Source organism: Anas platyrhynchos, chromosome 11 (genome assembly GCF_047663525.1).
Source record: "Anas platyrhynchos isolate ZD024472 breed Pekin duck chromosome 11, IASCAAS_PekinDuck_T2T, whole genome shotgun sequence".
Classification (NCBI taxonomy): Eukaryota; Metazoa; Chordata; class Aves; order Anseriformes; family Anatidae; genus Anas; species Anas platyrhynchos.
This window is the reverse complement of record NC_092597.1, coordinates 13141803-13163138: the sequence shown is the minus strand read 5'-3', so window position 1 is coordinate 13163138 and position 21336 is coordinate 13141803. Positions and strand designations below refer to the sequence as shown.

At 48.4% G+C, this 21336-nt stretch overlaps 2 protein-coding genes across 19 annotated transcripts in view; one reads left to right on the top strand and one right to left on the bottom strand.

The window, feature by feature from the left end:
* Positions 1–4023, top strand: part of NEO1 (neogenin 1) — a 187278-nt gene extending 183255 nt beyond the window's left edge. For all 10 annotated transcript variants that reach the window (XM_027465579.3, XM_027465578.3, XM_027465575.3 and 7 more), the window contains one exon: positions 1133–4023. In XM_027465579.3, coding sequence (XP_027321380.2) covers positions 1133–1216 — 84 coding nt within the window. In that variant the 3' untranslated portion in view covers positions 1217–4023. The remainder of the gene's footprint in view (positions 1–1132) is intronic.
* Positions 4024–4428: 405 nt separating this feature from the next.
* HCN4 (hyperpolarization activated cyclic nucleotide gated potassium channel 4) overlaps positions 4429–21336 on the bottom strand; it is a 156311-nt gene continuing 139403 nt past the window's right edge. Inside the window, exons 10-14 of one of the 9 annotated variants that reach the window (XM_072043372.1) lie at positions 12198–17277; positions 9971–10034; positions 6228–6381; positions 4804–5028; positions 4429–4549 (exon numbers count right to left, since the gene is read on the bottom strand). In XM_072043372.1, the coding sequence (XP_071899473.1) occupies positions 15680–17277 (1598 nt within the window). In that variant the 3' untranslated portion in view covers positions 4429–4549; positions 4804–5028; positions 6228–6381; positions 9971–10034; positions 12198–15679. Of the gene's footprint in view, positions 4550–4803; positions 5029–6227; positions 6382–7461; positions 9256–9970; positions 10035–11067; positions 11212–12197; positions 17278–21336 lie in introns of those variants that run through there. The other 8 variants (XM_072043373.1, XM_072043374.1, XM_072043375.1 and 5 more) reach the window with 8 other exon arrangements.

Below are 21336 nucleotides of genomic sequence, written 5' to 3'. Positions count from 1 at the left end.
CTTACTTGTTTATTTAGAGTTGGTGCCAAAATACTTATTAGTTATTTATCAATTAAATTTGTAACTTAAATATATTCATGAATAAGTTTATTAATAAATTAGTACAATATAAAGTCACCATGCACACTTTATATGCTAGCTAAATTATGAGTTTTAGGAATTAGGATTAGAAGGTGATTTGAATTGATTTAGCCCTTATGAGAAGAGTAAGTCTGAATACTTCCAGCTCACTGATATTTATCATTGCCAATTGCTGGCAGATAGCGTGTTAGACACAGGACAGAGAGGACATCTCTGGTACAAAACAGTCTAGATTAGCTTGGTAAATTGAAAGTTGCTGCTCATTTCTGCTTAAATGAAAGAAGAGGTTTGTATCTAGGAGCACATAGTGAGAGCACACTGCCAGGTCTGAGCACTCCAGTTTAGGGGTACGCAGTCAGCTGAGCAGTAGCTTTAATACTAGGCTCTAGCGAGAAGGTCTAATTATACAGAGCAGAAATGATCACACAGGAGTTCTGGGGCTCCTGATTTGGCACTATCAGAACTGGTACTGGAATACCACGAGCAGCCTGGCTCGCCTTCTATGAAAAGAGTTCTGTGTCCTTCTATGAAAGACTTGGCTTAGAAAAGGTTTTGAGATGAACCAGTTCATGGTATCTGTCTATGTACCTGTATGGATTACAGAATTACAATAGCTGAAGCTAGTCAATTGAGGCTAAAAATGGAATATGATCTTTTTAGCAAGCCTAAGTGTGTTTTAAAACAATTTTACCTGTATGATTTTTTTCAATTTTTTTTTCCAATCAAGCCAGGACACTCTTTCTAAAATACCTACTTCAGTTCAAAGACAGCTGTTACCTTGAGGCAGGAACTGACACAGGTGAAACAGATAAGATGATCACAGCTTAACAGTCAGTTAAACCATAAATCACTAATGCAAAAAGATGTGCATTTAAAGTAGTATTATTCAACGTATTAGTTCTATAACTCTCAGTAAACCTGCTTCTGCTTACTCATGTGTCAGAGCCACAAGCTATGCTAGAATCACTGACCACTGTTTATTCCTTACTCTGTCTCTCTCCAAAGACCGCATGTCACCTTGTCAGTAACTAACTCTTTCCATCTCCCACAGAATTATGAACCAGATGAGCTGACCAAAGAGATGGCCCACCTGGAAGGACTTATGAAGGACCTTAATGCCATCACTACAGCATGACCACCTTCACCAGGACATGACTCCAAATCGTATCACAAGTCTTGGGACTCAGCCTTGGAATGCAAGGAATTGTACAGAGAATAAAAAATACAGAAAAAGAGGGACAGCACATTGAGAGCATTCACAGAAAGCAAACGAACCAACTGGTGCATTTGTGCTACAGCTCGAAGAGAGATGACCTTTCTTGTCATCATCCTGCAATGAAGTCATTGCCAGGTTGAATTCCATTTACCTGCTGAGACCATGCAGGATGGGACGCATCAGGCTGAAATCTAGCATCCAGACAAAAGGAAAAAAAAAGTGGACTTCACATTTTTTTTTCTGGTCAGGTTTTGTCTCAGTGGTGTGATTGCCCTGCCTTTTCAGTGTTGGACATTCGCATTTATGTACAATTTTGTGTTTTTATTTTATCTTTTTTTTATAAAAAGGAAAAAAACTAATGTAATCAAAAAAAAAAAAGGAGAAACTGTTGTTTTCCACAGCCTAAACTGACATTTGACTGCTTGTTCTATTGTGTATGAAAATTCATTGCCAGTGTGGGTTGTTTTGTTTGTTTTTTATTCTGCGTATAATTACGTCCCCTTCTGGCAGTTAATCCATGGCCTTTTGGGATGCTGCACTGCTATTTGTAAGCTTTTTTTTATTATTATTTTTATATTATAATTATTAAAAGCCTGACTTTCTCCTCTCATCACTGTGAGATTACCAGTCTGTTTGAATTGAAATGTAATTTGAAAGGCTTGTTTGTCGCTTTTTGTGCAGTTTCAATATTTTGAGTGGGGAAAAGTAGATGGGGAAGGGGAGGGGATCCAGTGGGAGGTTTCATTATTGTTGTTTTCCTGTCTTTCTACATTGACTCGAAAGACTGAAGAAAATGAAAGCATCTTCTGTAACGTCCTTCCTTGTAACTTCAGCATACTGTGTCTCTGGTTACTGAATTGCAGTGAGAGTCATTTAGAAACATTAAAAAAAATTCCTCCTGTAAAGTAGGGTTCCTTACGTTTAGATGACACTACAGCTTATTTTGGCATCAGTGCTCTGTTTTGTTGTTGTTAGGTTAAAGACCACATCATGAAACTGAAGTGCAGATTAACACTCACGCAGCACGGAGAACTTGGCACAGGCAGCAGCGCCCAGGCACAGCACTTCGCTGCTGGTGCTGCTGAGGTTTGAGCAACCTGGCCCTCTTCAAGCAGAGAGCTGTGGACCTCTTCTAAACATTTTACGCCATGCCTTTGAGAACACATCACGTCCACAGGCTCCTTCAGCAGCACGTCCAACCCCAGTGCAATTTCTCTATCCCAGGCCATTTAAACAAGAATCTTCTTAAGGATTCTTGAGAGACATAAGCAAGGCAAAATGTATTTTTTTACACTTTTGAAACCATTTAAAATAAAAACAGTATTAGCAACTCAGGTGCTGTTCACATTATCTGTCTAGAAAGGAAGGAAAGTTAAAAGAGAGCTCCTGTATGAGGGGAAAGAAAAGCTTTTTTATTTTCTCAGTATCATTGCTTGGCTCTGCCATACTCTGTGAGGAGGAATGGCAGAAAAGGAGACTATTTCAGTGAGAAAAATAAACAAAACCCATCTGCCCAAGAACCTTGTGTGTATTTTCACTTTTAAGATAAGATGAAAGAAACCCCCAAACTTACTGATGATTCATGTGGAGACTCCGTTCCTCCTGAGCAATGGGATTTCTAGCTTGGAAGCTCGGCATTAATGATGGAGGCAGTGCAGGTGGCAGGCAGTTCAGATGTGGGGCACTTCTAATGTAATCCAGAGCTCCTCAGCTAGACAGCTGCACCTGCTGGAACAGAACAGGAGATACCAGGATCTGTTTTTAAGTTTAAAACAAACAAAAATTGATTGCTTCCCACCCACTCCTTATTGGATATTTAATGGATTAAAATAATGGATAGTTAATGGATCTTTTGCTACAGCTAAAGCTCTGGGCCCATTTTCTTAATCCCCATCACAAAAAGAGAGCCCACAAATCATTCTGGAGAGCAGCAGGGGTTCGGGCTGTAGTTCTACTTCCTTTTTTTTCCTGGACTCTTTGTGCCATCATTTCTAGCACATTTGCTGGATTTATTTATTATTTGAAGGAAAGGAGGGAGGGAATCAATTGGAGCACCGTGGGCCACCTGGAAAATTGATGTTTGGACTTTTAATCAATACAATTCAGGGCAAAATAAGCTACAGAATATGTATTTAAATAATAAAATACACACCTTGTCCTGAAAGGAAGGGTGTATGTTTTCTTTTGCCTATTTTTTACCTATACCCAAAGAAATAGCATCTTACATACACAGTATTCTTAGCTGGTGGGTCTTTGTGAATATTACTTATGTATAACACCATGAATGTTAATATTGTCATTGAATTTGGGGAGGGGAATATTTTTAATGATAAAACAACTGTTCAAAGTTGGTTTTTTAAGGTTAAACTAAAAGAAACATTTATTCAATTCAGTGTACAATCTGTATTGCACTTTTTCACATTTTAATGCTACGTTTTCTTACATATCCTGTGATTTTAAATTTGGACATTGTGTATTCTTGTAGTGTCATAGTCGAGCTGTTAAGTGGCAGCTTCCCTCAGAGAGATTTGGGGAAAAAAAAACCTGTATATTGTTTTATGATTCTCATGTAGAATAATTTTGAGGACTGCTGTAGACGTCTACCTTTCTGTACAATTTTTTTGCTTTTCTGTAGTATTTGCTGTATACTCTATGGCTTTTTTTAATAACTTCATGTTTATTATTTTGTATTGGACATCCAATACACTTTTTTTAATCCAATCAAATTCTGGTCTGCTTGGAGAGTTTGTTCTCTTTTCAACTATTCCTCTACCTTGTTTTCCTAACCAAGGTGGTGACCAGGTTTGGGATTTTACTCGAACCTTTTTTGTTGCAGTTTGTCAGGTTGCTTCCTCCGGAGAAAGAAGAGGAACAGGAGGACACCATTAACACCATTATTCCCACCCCTACACAGGTGTGGAGCATGTAGTGTCTTCCTGGCTAACTCCCTACCCTCTGTTTGCAAGCTCAATAGCAAAAATATCATCATCTAACAAGCAAGCCTCAGGAAGCAGGATTTCAAGCCAGTGGAAGTATAAGAGAGTAAGCCATTAAATCACAGAAAAAATAACGATTTAAATCGAATATAGCACTCAAAGTGCTGTAAGCGATATCCTTGTTCTTACCTCCACACTTACTCCACTCTCCAATACTGAAGAGATTCGCTGGTCATCAGTCTCTTCTCCACAAGCCAGCCCTAATTACTGGTGTCCCACATTCCTGAGGGTATTAGACCCTTCCTCACCCTGACCTCTGCAAATGAGAACAAGCTACTGCATGGCTTTGCACTCCCTTCCTCCATCCCTATTTTGCTAGGCAAATTCCAGTGTTCTCTCCAAAGTTTTGCAACCTTGCTGAGGTTGTGAGTGGAAACGCCCCCCGCAGTTTGGGAGGTGTAAGGGAGCTGGGAACAAAGGTGTTAGTGATGTAGTTGGGAGTGCCACAAGGCACAGCCGAGATGCAGACACAGTTGACACAGCAGAAAAATGTGACCTCTATTTACTAACCTCTGGCTTTGGAAGTGAAAGACCATCTCTTATTTGGCCAGCGCAGCTGATTTCCTCGGGTACTCGCATCGCAGGTCAAGGCAGATGAACGGTGGCAGTTTTCTGAGGGCCACGTAGTCTGTTGTAAGGCAGGTAGAAGGAACACCTGCATTTGTGCCCTTCTGCAGGCTGGGCAGTGCACGGCAGGGACGCTAGATGGCAGCGATGACTTGCTGGTAAGCAAAGCTGCAAAGCAAAACCACAAACACACCATTTTTTGCATCTACCTGGAAGAGACTGTTTCTCCTCAGCCTACATTAATTAAGGAGACTGAAATTAGTGATGTTCTTTTGTTAGCAGCAGCATAGTAATGAGCTCCTGCAGCAAACTAGGTTTCTTCATGCCTCGCTGTGTCCTTCCTTGATAGCATTTATGCTGCCAACATAGGCATAAAGGTTTGACTCGCAGCAACTCAAACACCTTTGGTAAATTGGTGCAACACTTGCAGACTTCTCTGATTAAAAGCAGCCTCCTGTCTTAAGGCAGGAATTAAGGCTGGCTTTAAACTAACAACAAGTCAACGTTATCTCAAATAAGAGCATTCCTATAAAGGCACACATGATTTTAACTAAATTGCCTTGGCCAAAACCATTAAATCAGTACAGTTTTTCTGCAGGGGCAGCTCTCCCCTAACCAACCACAGGGTTTGGTCAGGTTACACCTACTCTTACTGCACAGAGGATGGTGGCTCCTGGAACCTGCCTTTTTAACAGGCAAGAAAAGCCTGAATGTGGCAGCTGGCCTGGGAGGTGAACCCAATACAATGAGGGGGAGCAAAGAAACTTGCTGTAGGGGAAAGTGTCCTGAACCGGTCAGCTCAGCTCCCTGCTCAGGGCTCCCTACACATGCAGTTGCCAGGCCCATTTCCCCTCTACAGGCAGGCCCGGCAGCAGTTGCACTTGACCAAGAACCTATCCCCTGTCCTCCAGGGGAGCAGGATTTTGTGTTTTTTGTTTGTTTTCATTTTTTCAGTTATTCCCCATTTTCAGCTCCTGTTTCCCCACCTTCTTCCCTCAGTTCCCATCTCTCCCCAGACCCCCCTCTCTTCCAGTACGTGCCGCTATTCCTCCAGACCTTCCTCTCTATCAGGACAGCAGCCGAGAGAGACAACTCTCAGAGGACTGCAATTCAGAGCAAACCTTGGTGATATCTTAGGAGGGAATTCCCCAGCCTGGCTGTCTCAGGACACCCCACCCTCTGTCAAACAGGAGGGTGGTGCTGCTCTGGTATCTGCAAACCCTGCTCATGTGAACCAGGCTCAGCACAGTCATGGTTAAAACAGCAGCAACCCCACTGCTGCAAAGGCTGGGCGAATTCAATGAGACGTGCTAGAGATGTAGCAATAAATTCATCACGTTAACTTAATCCAAACCAGGACTACTCACACCTAGCAGGCTCCAGACAAGGTGAAAGCACCCACTGGACCACACCTGGCAGTTTTGCTGCATCCCTTTTGTTTCAGGCTGCCAGCACGTCCAGCTCGAGTACTTCCATCGCTCTGTCAGGGTGGGGTGAGGGCCTCTGTCCTGGGCTTCAGGCCTGAGGGGGAAAGGAGCGACCCCAGTCACTGCTCCTGGCCAGCAGAGCCCCTGCAGGCAGAGCTGGGAGCGGGTTGGAAAGCACTGACCCTGTCCCACAGGGAGGGCGAGAGGAAGGGGCTTCCCCAGGGAAACCGGGGGCAGCCACGTGCCTGAAAGCCCCTTCCCACCCCGCACCCTCCCCGAGGCCAACCTCCCAGCCTCCTTGCACGCGAGGAGCACGCCAGGCCACATTGCTCCTCCGTGGGCACCATCACCATGGGAACTGCATCTCCTTAACTCAGCAAAGCTCCGTGCTGACAGCGGCTTCCCTCCGGTGCAGGGGTTCCCCCACAGCTGCTGCGAGGCAGAGCCCCGGTCACGCACCACTCTGAGCCACCTCCTGCCTGCCCACAGTGAGGCTTTGGAGCCTCGTGGCCAAAAAATAAAGAAATCTGTGGCTGCCAAGGAAACCTGCACCTCTTCCTGGTCCTGTCTGTCCACCAGAAGCCCTCAGTCTCAAGGGCTGCCCCTGTGTTATCAGTGATGTGGGAGTGTCACCTCCCAAACTCTCTCAGCCCCATGCAGCAGGACTGCTCTGGCAGTCACGTTTTGCCCTCCTCATCCCGGGTTTCCCCCACCTCTGCCTGCCCCTGCTGTGCTATTGCTGCAGCCTTGTGGCTCTCACAACACCCCCACACTCCAGGGACCCAGCCCCACGAGGAGATGCTGCACAGAGGCTCCTGGGGCTGATTTCCCTGATCCTACAGCATTCACTGGCCTCTCTTACCCCCAGGTAAACAAGGTGCTTCTTCCCAGCTCAGCCTGCTCCCAAACACTTAATACCAAGCCTGCAGCCTTTGCACAAGCCCCTGCTGCTGCCCCTTCACAACCTCCGGCAGCCTTGCTCCTACCAGGGCTGAACAGGGCCACCCACACCCCCAAAAGTGAGCTGCAACTAGGGAGCCACCCCCCAAATCCCCACTGCTGCTCTTACCTAGCCAGGTCTGGAGGAGCTCTCTGCTCCCTGTGAGGAGCTGGCTGAAGCCTGCCCCTTTCCCCAGGTGTTCCCCATCTCCCTCCCCCAACCCCTTCCCAGGTGCTGAGCATTAACCCAGGTGCCTAATCCAGCACTGGGGGCTGGTTCTGTTTTGCAAGCCAGCCAGGCTCACGTGCAGGTGGGCCTGGAGAGCTGGGGCTTGGCATCGGGGATGAAGGCTGGGGTGTGGGCAGCCATTTCCAGCCTGCAGTGGTTTAGGAGCTGCGTGAGATGTGCTCCGAGGCACTGAGACTGAGGAAAACGCAGCGAGCAAACAACAGCATCACGGCAAACGTGATGGATGCTGAGCCCCCAGTGCTTGTGACTCACGGGCTCCCAGGGGATATCCCTGACTCCCCAGGACAGGCAGCTGCTTGTTTTTATACTGCTTGAACCCAAATCCTCTGATTTTGGAGACGGTTTTGCTGGGGGATTAAAACAATCCATGTCATGTGTCATTGCACAAGTGCCTCCAGGTGCCCCTGCTGTTCCCTGGGGCATCTGCAGCTCCTGTAGGTGCTCTCTGGGGTCTTCTTGGTAGAGCTGATTAAAAGCTGCAGGTTAAGCCCCTTCCCAGAGCTAGGTGTGCACCTCCTCCATTGCCACAGCTTCTCCGGCAGCACAAGCCTTATAATGACATGAAATATCAAGTTGTCCTGGCACTCGATTTTTGCCACAAATCATGAGCTGCAAGAGAGGGCTGAGGCAGCAGGGAGGCCAATAATCCATCAGGGGCACTGCTCCTGCCTGGCAGGAGCTGCAGACACGGGGCAGGCCAGCAGTATGTGACCCCAGGCTGGGACGCTGTGCCCCTCGCAATGCAGGGGACGGTGCAGAAATGCTTACAAAGGAGCAGTGCTGAAGCCCTGTCCTTTATCCTTCCTGCTCCCCCCAAGAACAAAAAGTCACTCCCGGGTCCCTCCTACCTCCACTGGGTTTGCTGCAGCAGTGCCAGGCCACTGACGGAGCACCAGAGAGAGCAAAGAGCAGCTCCCGTCCCCGGTGAGCCCCCCCAGGGGCTGTGCTGGCCCCCGCGGTGCGGGGAGAGGCTTGTCAGCACCGAGCCTCTGCAGAGAGGAGCTGGCAGTGATGGGTACGCATGGGGACGGAGCTGACAGCAGCCTTTGGCCGCAGCAGGAGGCCAGTGTGGGTGGACAGGGCACCGGAGAGGCAGTGCTGGGCCTGGGGAGGGCAAGTGGCCGTGCCCTCCTGCCAGCCACCCACGGCACCTCTGATGGAGCTGGGGGGGCAGAGCAAGCGTGCTCATGCTGCGAGGCGTGCGTGGGCGAGCCCCAGCCATGCCCATCACAGCTGAGGAAGGCAGGTGCATAAAAAAAAATAAACTAAAGGGAGGTGGGGGGAATAACCCAGAGGAGCTGTCTAATTTGCAGCCCAGCCAGGGAGAGCAGCTTCCCAGGGAGGGGAAGGTTTGGGCACGCAGGGCTGGAGATGCTGTTAACGCCTTCCTGCCTGGCAATGCCTGCAGCCTCAGGCTGCTCCTGTTCCCCTCCTGGGAGCCAGGCAGCGTTCCCAAGTCTGGTCCCCTCTGTCAGGGGTATTTTGGAGGAGACGGCTGGTCCTGAGCGTGCTGCAGTAGCCACAGCTCATGCCAGGCAAGAGATTGCCTGGGAAGTCCTGTGAAGGGCCTGCTGTCTGCTGGGGTCCCACTGAAAGCTGTCAAGCTGCTGTTTCTCCTCCATGAACATGAAAGAGCCTCTACCTCTTCCCAGTGATTTCAGTCAGTGTCTTTTCTAATCAGGTGCCTGCTAAGAGGTGGACTTGAGCAGAGCAGTCATTGATAGTGATTAGGGTCAGCTGGTAGCTGGAGGCTGAAAGGCAGCTGGTTTGCAATCACTCCTTAAAAAGAGTATTAAAAAAAATAAATCAATCAATCTACCTTCCTGCAAATTTTAAGTGGCATAATAAAGTTAGGATTTTTTTTTTTTCCCTTTAATTTGTCAGGGGTAGGCAGTACCATACTCAGCTCCCTGGAAATCACAGCCTAAAGTCAAAGTGGGGCTTAGGCACAGGCTCAGTGTGCTGGAATTGGTGAGCAAATGGCTGTCAGTGGCAAAAGGCAACATGCACGTGTGAAAATTCACCCCCTTTTCTCCAGCAGGGAAAAAGCCAGCAGGCAGCCGGGGGATTTGTCTGAAGACGCCTTGCCAAGGCCGACAGCAGTCCCTTGGGATCGCTGGGAGCAGAGCACAAGCTCTGGCAGGGCGACCTCCCCTTCCCATCAGGTGCTGGCAGCCAAGGCGATGCATTGGCAAGGGGGTAGCGTTGCTCATCACGTGCCTACGAGGCTTGGCTTACCTTCTGCAGGTTTCTGAGAGTGGGTTTGAGCCCAGAAACCAAAGAGGCTGTGGTCACACCCTGGTGGAGGGGCCTAAGGCACACACAACACCCAGCATAGCTCTGGGTGTGTGTGGGGGCAAACAGGGGACGCAGTGCTACAGGGTGCAGTGCGTGGGCTCTCCCAGCTGCCTTGTGCAGAGGGGCTGCGAGGATGAAGCTCTCTGGGGCTCAGGGAGGTGGCTGCCACCCAGCAGTGCCGGGCAGGAGGAGTTACCTGCGAGGGGAAAGGTCCTGCCTGCCTCCTCGGGTGCTGTCTCTGGCTCTCACACTGCCCTCGCCTACGGAAAGCAGAAAATCCTGGTCAGCTTTTCACCGGGGCTGGTGAGGATGCCCTGGCCCCTTGCTTTTCCCTCCCTGGGCTTCCCCAGCCACTTTGCTCCCTCCCTGTGCCCCTCTGGGGGCTGTGCTCCTGCTCTGTACCCCTCTCCGAGCGAGGTACATGAAAGAGGTGGGCCGGGCTGGAAAGATTTCTGCCCAGCGCATCACCTGAGGGTATGGACCTCCTGCCTGGACGCTTTTTCCTCCTGCTTCTGCCTGAAGGTGGTGGGGCAGCAGAGGGTGATCCTGCAGGCCTAGAGCAAAGCTAATTGGTGTTTTAATTTGTATTTTATCTGCTGTGGATTGCACGTGGGTGGGAGTGTTGCCTTGTGGCTGGTTTCCCTTCCACATCACACAGAGCAGATCCCACGCAGTGTGCAGCTCAGTGGTGCTGCGGGCAGGCAGGTAGGTGCTTGGCCCCAGAGGAGTGACCAAGTGAGTGCTGACATCAGGGTGTGGTTCTCTTTACTTTAAATAAAATACACACTTTGATGTACTCATCTATTTAAAGCTGTGGTTCTGAACTTGGTGGCTCCCCCAGCAAGGATAAAGGTGCAAATCCCTTCTCCTTCCCCAGGGCACGCGCTGGAGCACCCTGCAGGCTCCCCGTGGCCTTCTGCACTCACCAGCACTGTGCTGCGAGCTCCTGGGGTTTGCAGCGGGGATAAAAAAAGGACTCAGCTGCTTGCCTGCACAACCCCAGCCCTAGCCCCTTCTCAGTGCAGCTTTGGCTTCATTTTCCTCCCTCTCCCTTTGGGCTAATCACCCCCCCATACCCCAAGATCTGTCTTTGGGAGGTGAGTGGGGCAGGCAGCCAGGCTGGGACTGTTTTCTGGGACAAGGGAGAAATCCCCAGAGCTGAGATCCTGCCTTCCCCTGCTCTGAGTCCCCACCCCAGCAGGCTGGGTCTTCACAGGGCACTGCAGAGAGGTAGAGAAACCACCCTGTTGGATGGGAGGGTGACTTGGCTCTGGTAGCTGCACAGCTTCTTCCTGACTGCCGGTGTGTACCACGAAGTCCCAGTTCAGTCTCGAGTCCTTCCAGTGAGATAAGGAGGCAGCAGTGCATAGGCTAAACCAGCCAAGCCCTTCCAAGCCCTTCCTTCCTTCATGAAAATCCTGGAAGTTTCCAAATCTTCTGTGAAGTATAATTAATTTTCTTTTATGTTTCAATAGGGCAGGACTGACTCCCAGCCCGTTTCCTCCATAATGGTAACGGCATGCAAACTAAGGCAGCTTGGAGCAGGCATTTATTTTGAAAGGCAAACCAAGTATTTTCCTGCCTGCACTTCCCTCTGTGAAACCCAGAACTGACCTTCCAGGGCAGAGCCGTCTGGTTTCAAGGGAATGGTATTTTCTGATGAAAAGGTTTAGTTTGCTCTTTCCTCACCAGCTCTGCTCCTGTACAGCCAGACAAGGTCAGAGGATTGATGGAGGGAGACCATCAGGGTCCCCTATTTTCCTGTACCATCAGAAGCAGGAGGAGAGAGCCAAAAGGAGCATCCTGCTTGGCTTGCACTGCATTGTGTTGGTGGAAGTGTGTGCGAGTCCCTGAGCATCCTTCTCTGCAAAATCCTGATTTTATTCACAGCCTTTGGGCTCCTGTTCATTTATTTACTTATTTATGCCATCTCTGGCATTGGGAGTCCTGATTAAAGAACATCCAGGACCTTGTTCTCACCCCAGCAAGGAGGACACAGTGCTCATGTGCTAGCAATTAAAGCCTTCCAGAGGCTGGGTGAGCTGTAAGGTTAAAGGGCTAAATAGAGCCATGGGATGAGAACGAACCAAAGCAATGAGATTTCAGAGAAAGAAAACTGAACGTGAGCCGATCAGCAAGGCAGGGGGGAGGCTCCTGGTGCAGGGACGAGGATGTCCAGCTGCACCTCGCTGCCACGGGCTGCAGGACACACGCCAGCAGCTGGGCTGCTTTGCTCTGTGTTCAGCAGGCTCTGAGGAAGGGGCACGAAGCCACACGGCTGCGGTGTGAGTTACTGACCCCAGCAATCCATTCTGTGCCCATTTCCTAGTCTGGATTTGGACAAAGACTCAAAAAGGATCTCACAGGAGGGAAATGAGAGATAAGGCTGTGAAGTGAAAGATAAGGCTTGAGGCTAGTTTTACCTTCCAAAAGTACTTCAGGTCCTGACTCTGGCATCATCACTGAGCTTAGTTTAAGACTTGGAAATGGTGACTTTTTGTCCAGATTTTCATCCGCTTTCTGTGATAGTCCTGATTCCAAGCTGTTAACTTCTGCATCCTGTGGAAAGGCTCCCTGAGCTCTTCTCTGAGGCTCACAAAGTCAGCCACAGATTCAGATCTGTCAGTACTGTGAAGGAATCTCATACACTTTTAGCAAAACAACCTGCAGGTTTCTCCTTTGCGCTGCTAAAAATTAAAGTGTAGGCAAAAGCGTAGAAATTTTACTGTCAGTGGCTTACCATACACTGCCTACAGGCATGTGTGAGGTGGAGAGGTGGCAGCAGGTAAACATGCCACCAAAGTTGTGAAAACAGCAGGAAAATACAGATAGGAAGTGAGACAAAACCTTTCATCATCTCTCTCCAGTAGGGCAGGGAGGGCTGAAATGACAAACGAGGTGTTTTTTTTCTTCTTGAAACCTCCTCCCACAGTGCCTGAATTTCAACACTCAAAGCAGACAGCAAGTCAGAGGGCTGGGTTTTTACTTTTTTATTTACTAAGGTTTTTTATTGTGTGTTTTATATTGCAAACCCCACCCCTAGAACTCTTCCCTCCCTTCCCCCCGAAATAAAACAAAAAATAACAATAATAATTAATATAGTTCCACCTACTGAGACAAGCCTAGTGTTGACTGGGGTCCAGTCGGAGTAACTCAATATTGGCTACTGCACCGCTAAGAACTGGAAAATCAAACAGCACCCCCGTGAAAATCAAAGCGAAGGAACCCAACCGAACGCAGGATGTTCACCGGCCTGGCGGAAGGAACGCACGTCTACCAGAGACAGCCCTCAGGGTGTTTCTGTGCACCTCCATTTGTCTGAGTGTCCACAGGGGTTGTTGAGATTCAAGTACCAATGCAGCAGTCACGGGACAGTCATCCACGAGGGCTTGGCATTGCTGGGCTGAAGACCTTTCCCACCTGTTTGTATCGAATTCCCCAGACCCAAACAGCTTAACTCCCAACCTCTTGAGATGTTTGCTCTAGGGGGCCCTCTGGCATACGGGGTAAAAAAGGTTGTTAAAACAAATATAATACTTGAAAGGATATCGTGAGTCTTCCTCTAGGAACTCGTACCTTTGAACTTATGAGAGGGTCTGTGACTCTGCTTCAATTCCGTCAACTGATTCTGTTTCAAGATGAACCTGTACATGTTTTGGAAAAGCAGGAGCTATGCGTTACAATTATCACCTGCCAATCAGTCCTACAGGAGGGTCAAAACTGACATGTATTTTAAAACTAGGAGATACATATATATATAAATGTGTGTGTGTGTGTGTATGTGTGTGTGCGTGCTTACACATGTGCATAAATAGACTACATATGTGTATAACTGTATACTATATATATATAAAAGCATGTGTGTATATATAGATATATATATAAAAATCTATACACACACACACACACACCCCTCCCTCCACACACACTCACACATACATAGTTGTATGTAGCTAGTAGAAAAAAACATTTCTAGAGCTCCCCTGACCCTTTAAGGAAGACCGAAGCTGATTACATCTGAATTCTGAGCCACCAAAGCACGTTGAAGCAAGAGTGCCCAGTAATGCTTGCAGCAACATTCAAGATACAGGCACATGTCAAGAGTTTTGCAAACAATTCGGTATAAAAATCAACTGTCAGCCAGTGGTTTTGGGGGAAGGAGGTAAGAGAGGGGGTTGTATGGACCTGTATCGTTACTGTGATAATATTAAGTTTTTTGGCACTGCTGCATGAAGTTCCGCTTTCCCTCTGTGGGCTGGAGGGACTCCAAGATAGCTAGAAACAGAGGGAAGCCGGACAAGGGTTTCTAACAAGTGTTAGAAAAGTTGAGCACCTGACTCTTTACATTGAGGTGGCTGGAGACACCTCTTGGCCTACTGAAAAAACAAAGAGAAAGAAAGAATCAAAAGAAAAGGAGACATTTGCTCTAGAGGTAAAGGCTGTAGCTTCTCAGTGCTGTGTGCACCAAAAGGCCCCATTCTGTCTTCATCCCACTTTGCCTTAAATCAGGGGAGCCCAAACTTTCCAGCTCAAGGTGCCTGCCAGGCCCCAGATGTGTCCAGTGATGCTGCAACTGCAGGGCGAGACCAAAGCCAATCAATCAGGTGCAGGCTGTTATTGCTGGTGAACTCAAGCAAACGATTTCGATTCCCCCATCAGAGGAGAAGCATGGACCACGGCTGGCCGAATTTCTGGTTTAATCTGTTTTAATGGTATGAATGTAGTTGCAAATCTGAAGGATTCTTGGCTGGGCACCGGTGTTGCCCTCAGTGCCTCCGAGCTCAGACTCCCCTGGGCTAAGGGGGAGGAGGGCCGGGGCGACTGCACCCCACCTTGCCATCTTACCCTACCCGGTTCTCTTCAGAGCAGTCAGCCCATGGACACCGAGACACCGAGACCGAGAGGGAAGATTAATGTGCTGCCTTTCTTCATCCCTCCCTTGCTCTGCACGCCCCAGCCTGGAGGGCAGCACGCACGCTGTGCACACCGCGAAGACGCTGAGGCTGCCATCCTCAAGGTGCTCTAGGTGATCCTGCTCGGCAGGGAATTGGACCAGGTGATCTTCAGAGGTCCCTTCCAACCTCAGCCATTCTGCGATTCTGTGATTCTTCTGCTGCAGCCAGCAGGCTGGCAGCGACGGGACTTCTCCTTCAGAGCATTGGTGGAACGAGACAAGCAGCTGCAGTCAGGCCCATCCATCTCCTGGTCACCCTCCTCTTCTTCAGATGGAGTCCAAAAAAACAACTCAGCTCTTCTGAAATCCGCAGAGGGGACTGTGTTAGTGAAACTCGCTACTCTTCTTGCCTCCTCTGCGCCCTGCTGATCCCAGGAGAAAATCTGGGAGGCAGTGAAACTTTCCGATGCGTGTGGTGAGCCATCCGAGTCCCCCCATGTCTCGGTGCCACAGGCCAGGTTCAGGTGCACCAGGCTGGTGCAAAGCGGTGCTAAGCTGAGGCCAACCAGAGCTGTTCCAAATACACCAGCTACGGGCCTGACCTGATGCTCCCTTCTCTGGCCCACGTCAACCTCGGATCTTTGTCTCAACAGGAAAACCTTTTTTGGTGGCTTCTATGGCTGATCATTTCACATGTTCCAGCTCAGGCACACGCCTCGTCTGTGTGTTACCTCGTTGGATTAAATTTGCTCATATCCTTTTGTTCCATGTATTAAAATATTCTATAAAATCAAGTGACCAAAAATCTATAGCTCTAAGAATACCTGGTTATCTTCTTTTTTTTTGTTGTTTTTCATGTGTTTTTGTTTGTTTGTTTGTTTCTAATCACAGTTAAACCTAAACAAAAGAAATGGAGGAAAAAGAGGGAAAATAAAAAAAAAAAAGAAAGATTAATGAAAGTCTAATTGGGAACCGAATTGCACGGCTGACATAAACAGCTCTCAGGAGTCCTCACAAATTGGAGGGCAGTTTGGATCTGACAGGCTCCAGATCCCCCGTGAGCACTATGGATTCTTTCCGCCCACCAGCAGTCAGGGAAGCAGTGCCCGCAGCGCTGGCCCCAAACACCAGCGGATGTGGTAAAGAACCTGAGGACATCTGACGTGGTAAAGTCACGCGCCCAGGAATTGAGCTACAAGGCTTCCCGAGAAGTCCAGTCCCTCCACCAGGAAAAGGAGAGAAGCTGGAAACAGATTCTCTAGAGGAATGAGAACTTTGGCTCAGTGTCTGAGCCAGCTCTTGGGGCAAAGATGGCTGGGAAGCAGAAATCAACTTGATGTCCTGGTTCAGGCGTCCGGGTGGCACGGGCGGCGTGCTCTTGGACTGCAGGATCTGCGGAGGTGGGCTGGCCGTCTGAGGCAGGAGCAGAGAGCCGTGAGAGCCTGAGGCCCCAGAAGGGCCACACTGAAAAGTTCTTGTTGCCACTGGGCTCTGAGTAGGAGGACTAAGGCCAGAAGGGGTGTAACAGGGAGAGGCGATGCCAGACTGTTGGAGAGGAGACATGGAGGCAAAAGGCGACCGTTCCTGGTGGAGCTGGGCTATCGTGCCAGTTACAGACCCTAATGCACTTGGATGCGTTTGGCACAGGCCTGAGGACGGCCCACCAGAGGCCTGTGCCAGCTGGCTTAGGCTGGCGGATGGCGAGTTGGAAGAAGGAGGGGGCTGGAAGTGATTAATTCCCCCCAAAGTCCCACTGCCTGAGAGCTGCTGTAACTGTCCCCCCTGCAGTGGTCTCGTGGTGGGCTGGAACTGGTTGAGAAGGCCGGGGGGTGAATTCGATGCGAGCTGGGTGAGTGATGCTGATGGAGAGCTAGTTGTGGCTTGCTGGAAGTGCCCGAATCCACTGCTGGGAAGGGGTGGCTGCTGCTGCTGCTGCTGCTGCTGCTGCTGCTGCTGTTGTTGCTGCTGCTGCTGGGTGGGCTGAGCTGTCCCTAAAGGTGATCCGGAAGGTGCTTGTTGGAGCTGGCTCAGTGCCACAGAGGACGCACCACTCAAACCCGTCTGGCTCGAGCCAGCGGGAGGGGATCCCACCTGGAACTGGCCTAAGCCAGCGGCGGCCGAGTATCCTGCGAGCTGCTGGATGTGGTAGGAAGAGGACGATGGGGTTTCTGCTCCCGGTGTGTGCAGCTGGGATGGAGTGCTGGAGGGGGAGCCGACGGCGGAAGGCCCGGCCGATGGGATTAGAGACTGAAGCCTTTTCAGCTGCCTCGGGGTCTGGCTGGACTGCTGCCCCAGGGAACCCAGGACAGACACCGGGGGCCGGAAGATGGCTGTGGGGAGGCGTGGGTGGTGGGTCAGAGCTATCGCGACAGAAGTGGTGGCTGCTGCAGCCTGCAGGGGTGCCTGGATCAGTGGAGTCCAGATGACGGGCGTGGGGGTGGATGCGGCGGCAGCGGCAGCAGCAGCAGCAGCCTGGACATTGTGAGCACAGTGTGCCATCTCTCTGTCGTGCTGCACAATCTGCTGGATGATCTCATTCTCTTGGTAGTTGAAAACACCTGAATTGAGGTCATGCTGGACTTTATGCAGCAGAATGGAATTTTTCTTACCTGTAGGGAAAGCGAAGAGAGAAAGGGTCATTCTGATATGGCAAAGTAGGGGAGGCTTCCTCAAAGCTTCCTGCCAGACCTTCCTCGAGTTGTTGGCACTGTCTCCCCTCCACTGTCATTATGGGCTCTGCATACGGTCTTTGTGCTCCAGCAACAAGATGATAAACATCGTCTCTTCAGCTTTTGTGGTATGATCAACATACATCAAGGTCCCATAAAACTGCCTGGCAGGACACATAGTCTTAGACAGTAGGGCCAATTTTGAGAAGTGTGGCAGACCGGTAGCAAAGCTTATGAATCTGGAAGAGTGTCATTTTGCAGCTCATAATCTAAATTTCCATTTAGAAAAAGAGCAGGAAACCAAAGACCATAATTTTTGTATTTGCAAAGGAAAACCTCAGAAACACAAGTTCAGTGCAGTCTCCTGAGTCGTCAGTTACTCTCCAGACATGTCTTTTCATCATCTGTCTCATGCATCTTGCTCATTCTGAAGTCGATCATTTGTTTCTAGTTGAAATGGAATTTCTCTATGAAAAATGGGCAGGACTTTACGTGCTGGAAAAGCCCAGGTGGCCCAAGTAAGAGCCCTGAGACACGCTGCAGCTACCATTATTTGGCTGTGTCCTTCTAGCCCAAACTTTAAGGAAACTGCAGGCTAGCAAACCTCATGTTCCAGCTGGACTTTCTAGCCTGCAGCAAAATATTAGCTCAGCGCTTTGCCTTTTCAATGGGCTGGAAAATGTGGCATAATGAGTTTGTCTGGCCTGAGTGTGCACCTGGCACTGAAGGGATGATCTCTCCTGGACTGAAGCAGGGGGATGAGATGCTGCCAGGGATGCCCTTTCACCAGAGCACAAATGCTTTCTCAAAGGACAGGATTTGTGATGTGGATAGGCACTCTGTGTAACAACTTTTGTATCTGGGTTCTCGTAACAGTCTGTGCATGGGTAACTGTGCCAGCATTGATTTGTAAGGCATTGGTGTATGCTGGCTTGAATGGTTTTCTTACAAAACTGGTGTGGATTAGATCCTCTCTTCTTGCCTTTTCAAGGGTCCTCTATCCTGACAGCATATGCCAGTTTGAACTGATGACAGCACCTGCCTATCGGCTGCCTTTTCGCTTTTATTTATTGCAATCATTTGGATGTGAAGGGTTCAGCCTAGCAAGCTGTGTGCACCCTGGTTGTGTGTCTGCACACAGCTCATTCTGCAGCTGAAGCTCAGGGGTGCAGAAGGGTCACCTCTAGACGAGATGCCGGCTGGTTTGGATCAGACCAAAACCTGAACTAACCTTCCTCTTGAACCAAACGCTTCCTCAGGCCCACTAGCAAACCTCTGCTCCGATTCAAATGTCATTTCTTCTGGTTCTGATAGCTTTGAGTTCTTGTACAGGACCAGGGTAAGCGCACAGCATCTTGCCAGCTGCTGGGGAACCAGAGGGGCCTCTTTTCAGTACTTTAATCCCCAAATCATGTCATGTTTTAAGAATTAAAAGCCGGCAGTGCTGCTTCTGTCCATTAACAAGTTTGCTGCAAACAAAGGCTTATCCATTAAGTTTGTCTCTACTCTGTCGTGAAATCACTGCTTTCAAGGTAAGTCAGCCCTTGTTATTACCAACTAAAACCACAGTATGGTACTTAATTTGTCCCATATGGCATTCTAGTTTAAACTGGCCAGCTGATAGTTTCCAAGAAGGAATGGTTAGGAGTGGACTGCCACCTTGGTATTAGTTCCCAGTGAGATTCCAGAGGAATTTCCTTTCAATCCTATGCTGCTGAGATCTCAGGTCTTTGCACCTAGATGTCATCCAGACTGTTGTTTCTTTTACTGTATGGTGTATCTTTTACATCTGTAACAGGTAAAAGGCTTACAGCTGAAGGACATGATTCTTACTCTAGTCAAATGTAAACTCAAACGTCTGGCAGCCAAGGACTTGAATGACACTCAGAGGAGAGTAACTGGTATCCTGGTGTCCTAAAAGTAACTCAGACATGAGGGAGTTTTGAAGATAACTAGCTGAGTTCTAAAGCTACCACAAGAAAGAGGGGAAGCAATTGTTGCAGAAATAAGGAGGAATTTATAAATCATAAGAGAGATTCTAGTCACTACCACGTACAATGCCAGGAAGGCATCCAGTGTTTTAGTTCTAGCTGCAAAGCTGGAGAAGGTGCAGAAAATATCCACAAATCAGGCTTGAAAACTATCTGTGGGTGAGTACTATGTATTCAGCTTCTCTCGGACAAGAGGTGACTTGATACTGATTTATAGGGAACTTCACAGACGCAGGAAGCTGATAAGAAACATTCCCTTTGGTTCCAGAAAGCCCCACAAGATACTGTGATTTTAGACAAGCTCAGAAAAAAAAGATAAGGAGCAATCTGACAGTAATTGTAGTTTTTCCTTCACTGTACTTTTCAAAATCAAGCGTTTCTCTCCTTATAAAGGAGGAGGTGTGGGCTCTAACAACTGAGTGCTATGCAATAGTGCTATGCAATTGTTCACAGCAGGTAAAGCTTAAAATCCACAGCTCCCTGGTCAACCCCTCCAGTGGGCTGAACTGCACCATAAAACCAAACCAAAATGCTGACCGGGTTTTAAGGACGTATCTGTTGTGGGTAGAGCTATGGGATACTTAATGGTTTTGTGGTTTACCTGCTGCTGATTACTCCCTCCAAAAAAGCAGATAGGCAGATGGACAGGAATGGATCTTAGAGCTCTGGAAGGACACAGACCTGAAGGCAGCCAGTGTTCAGAGCTGCTAATGCCATTGCAGGGGCTGGAGAGCCCGTCCGCACTGAAATGCTTGTGTACAATACCTATACTACACCCGTTTCACTGTATAACAAGCTGGCATGGACAGCACCAGGTATCCCCTAAACAGAGCCTGCCTCTACCTGCCAAGCACGCCAGCAGAGCACGAATGTCACCTTTAAAATTCAGAGCATTTTGGCAGTGAAGGAGCAGAGGGTCACACTCTACACAAATGCTACTTTCCAGGCAGCGTCTTCTAGAAGCACACACCCACTCACAAACAAATTAGATCACAAAATGCTGCTTAAACAGAAACAGAAATGCTAACTGCTCCAAGTCTGGAGAAAAAGAGCAACCAATCTAAATAAATTGACAGGTAAGAGAAAATCTGGCCAGCACACTTGAGATAAAAAGCAATTCAGTCTGCAGGTTTGTAATCATTTTCTTTCTGGAGTTGAAGGTACAAATCCCAGCATGGGGAATCTTGCACAACTGCAAGGTCAGGATGTGGATGGGAGACGGCATGCTGAGTTCGAGCCAGACAGGCAAAAAACTGCCCAGCTGCATTTGCTTTCCTGATAACAGCTTGTAGCAGAACCGGGCTGAGGAGGGACAGCTTGGGTAGAAGGAGGAGAAACAGCAGATGTTGCTAGTGCAGCTTTCCGAAAAGCTCGATACCAGCAACTGCTCTGCGCTTCCATCACCGCACCTCATCTCGCTCTTTTAATTCCATGTCACCTGTCTTTGGCTTCTGATTTGCTTGTCTGTGCTTGAATAGCCTGCCATTTCCAGTGCTGCCCTCAATTCCAACGAGAGCCCATTGCGATGTTAATCAGGGCTGCACGGATGAATTGAGGAGACTGATGTTTTCATAACTGGAGCTCCTGACAACACGGAAAGACTTCAACAGCAGACTGGTTTCTTTGGCAGATCACTAAATGGAGAATACACTAACATTTTCCAAACGCACATACGATTTACTGCAAAATGGTTTGATCAGAGCTCCTTAAATTTGTGTCACGTTGATAAAATAATTCCAGTAAAAGCCTTGGAATGACTATTTTTGTTATTTTTTAAACAGGACATTTCAGTTTTCCTTTGGAATTACATTACATTTTACTGTTTTTCTGAACCCAACTTGAATTTATTAACTGTTTCATTAGATCAAATTTTTCCTCGTCTTTTTTTTTCCAAGAAAGTCTCAGATTTCAGCTCCAGGTCATTAAAAGAAAATACTGAAAATGTTCTTCCAATTACTGAAGGGGAGAAGAGTTTTCAAAATAAATTTTTCAAACTTGTAACTGGTTA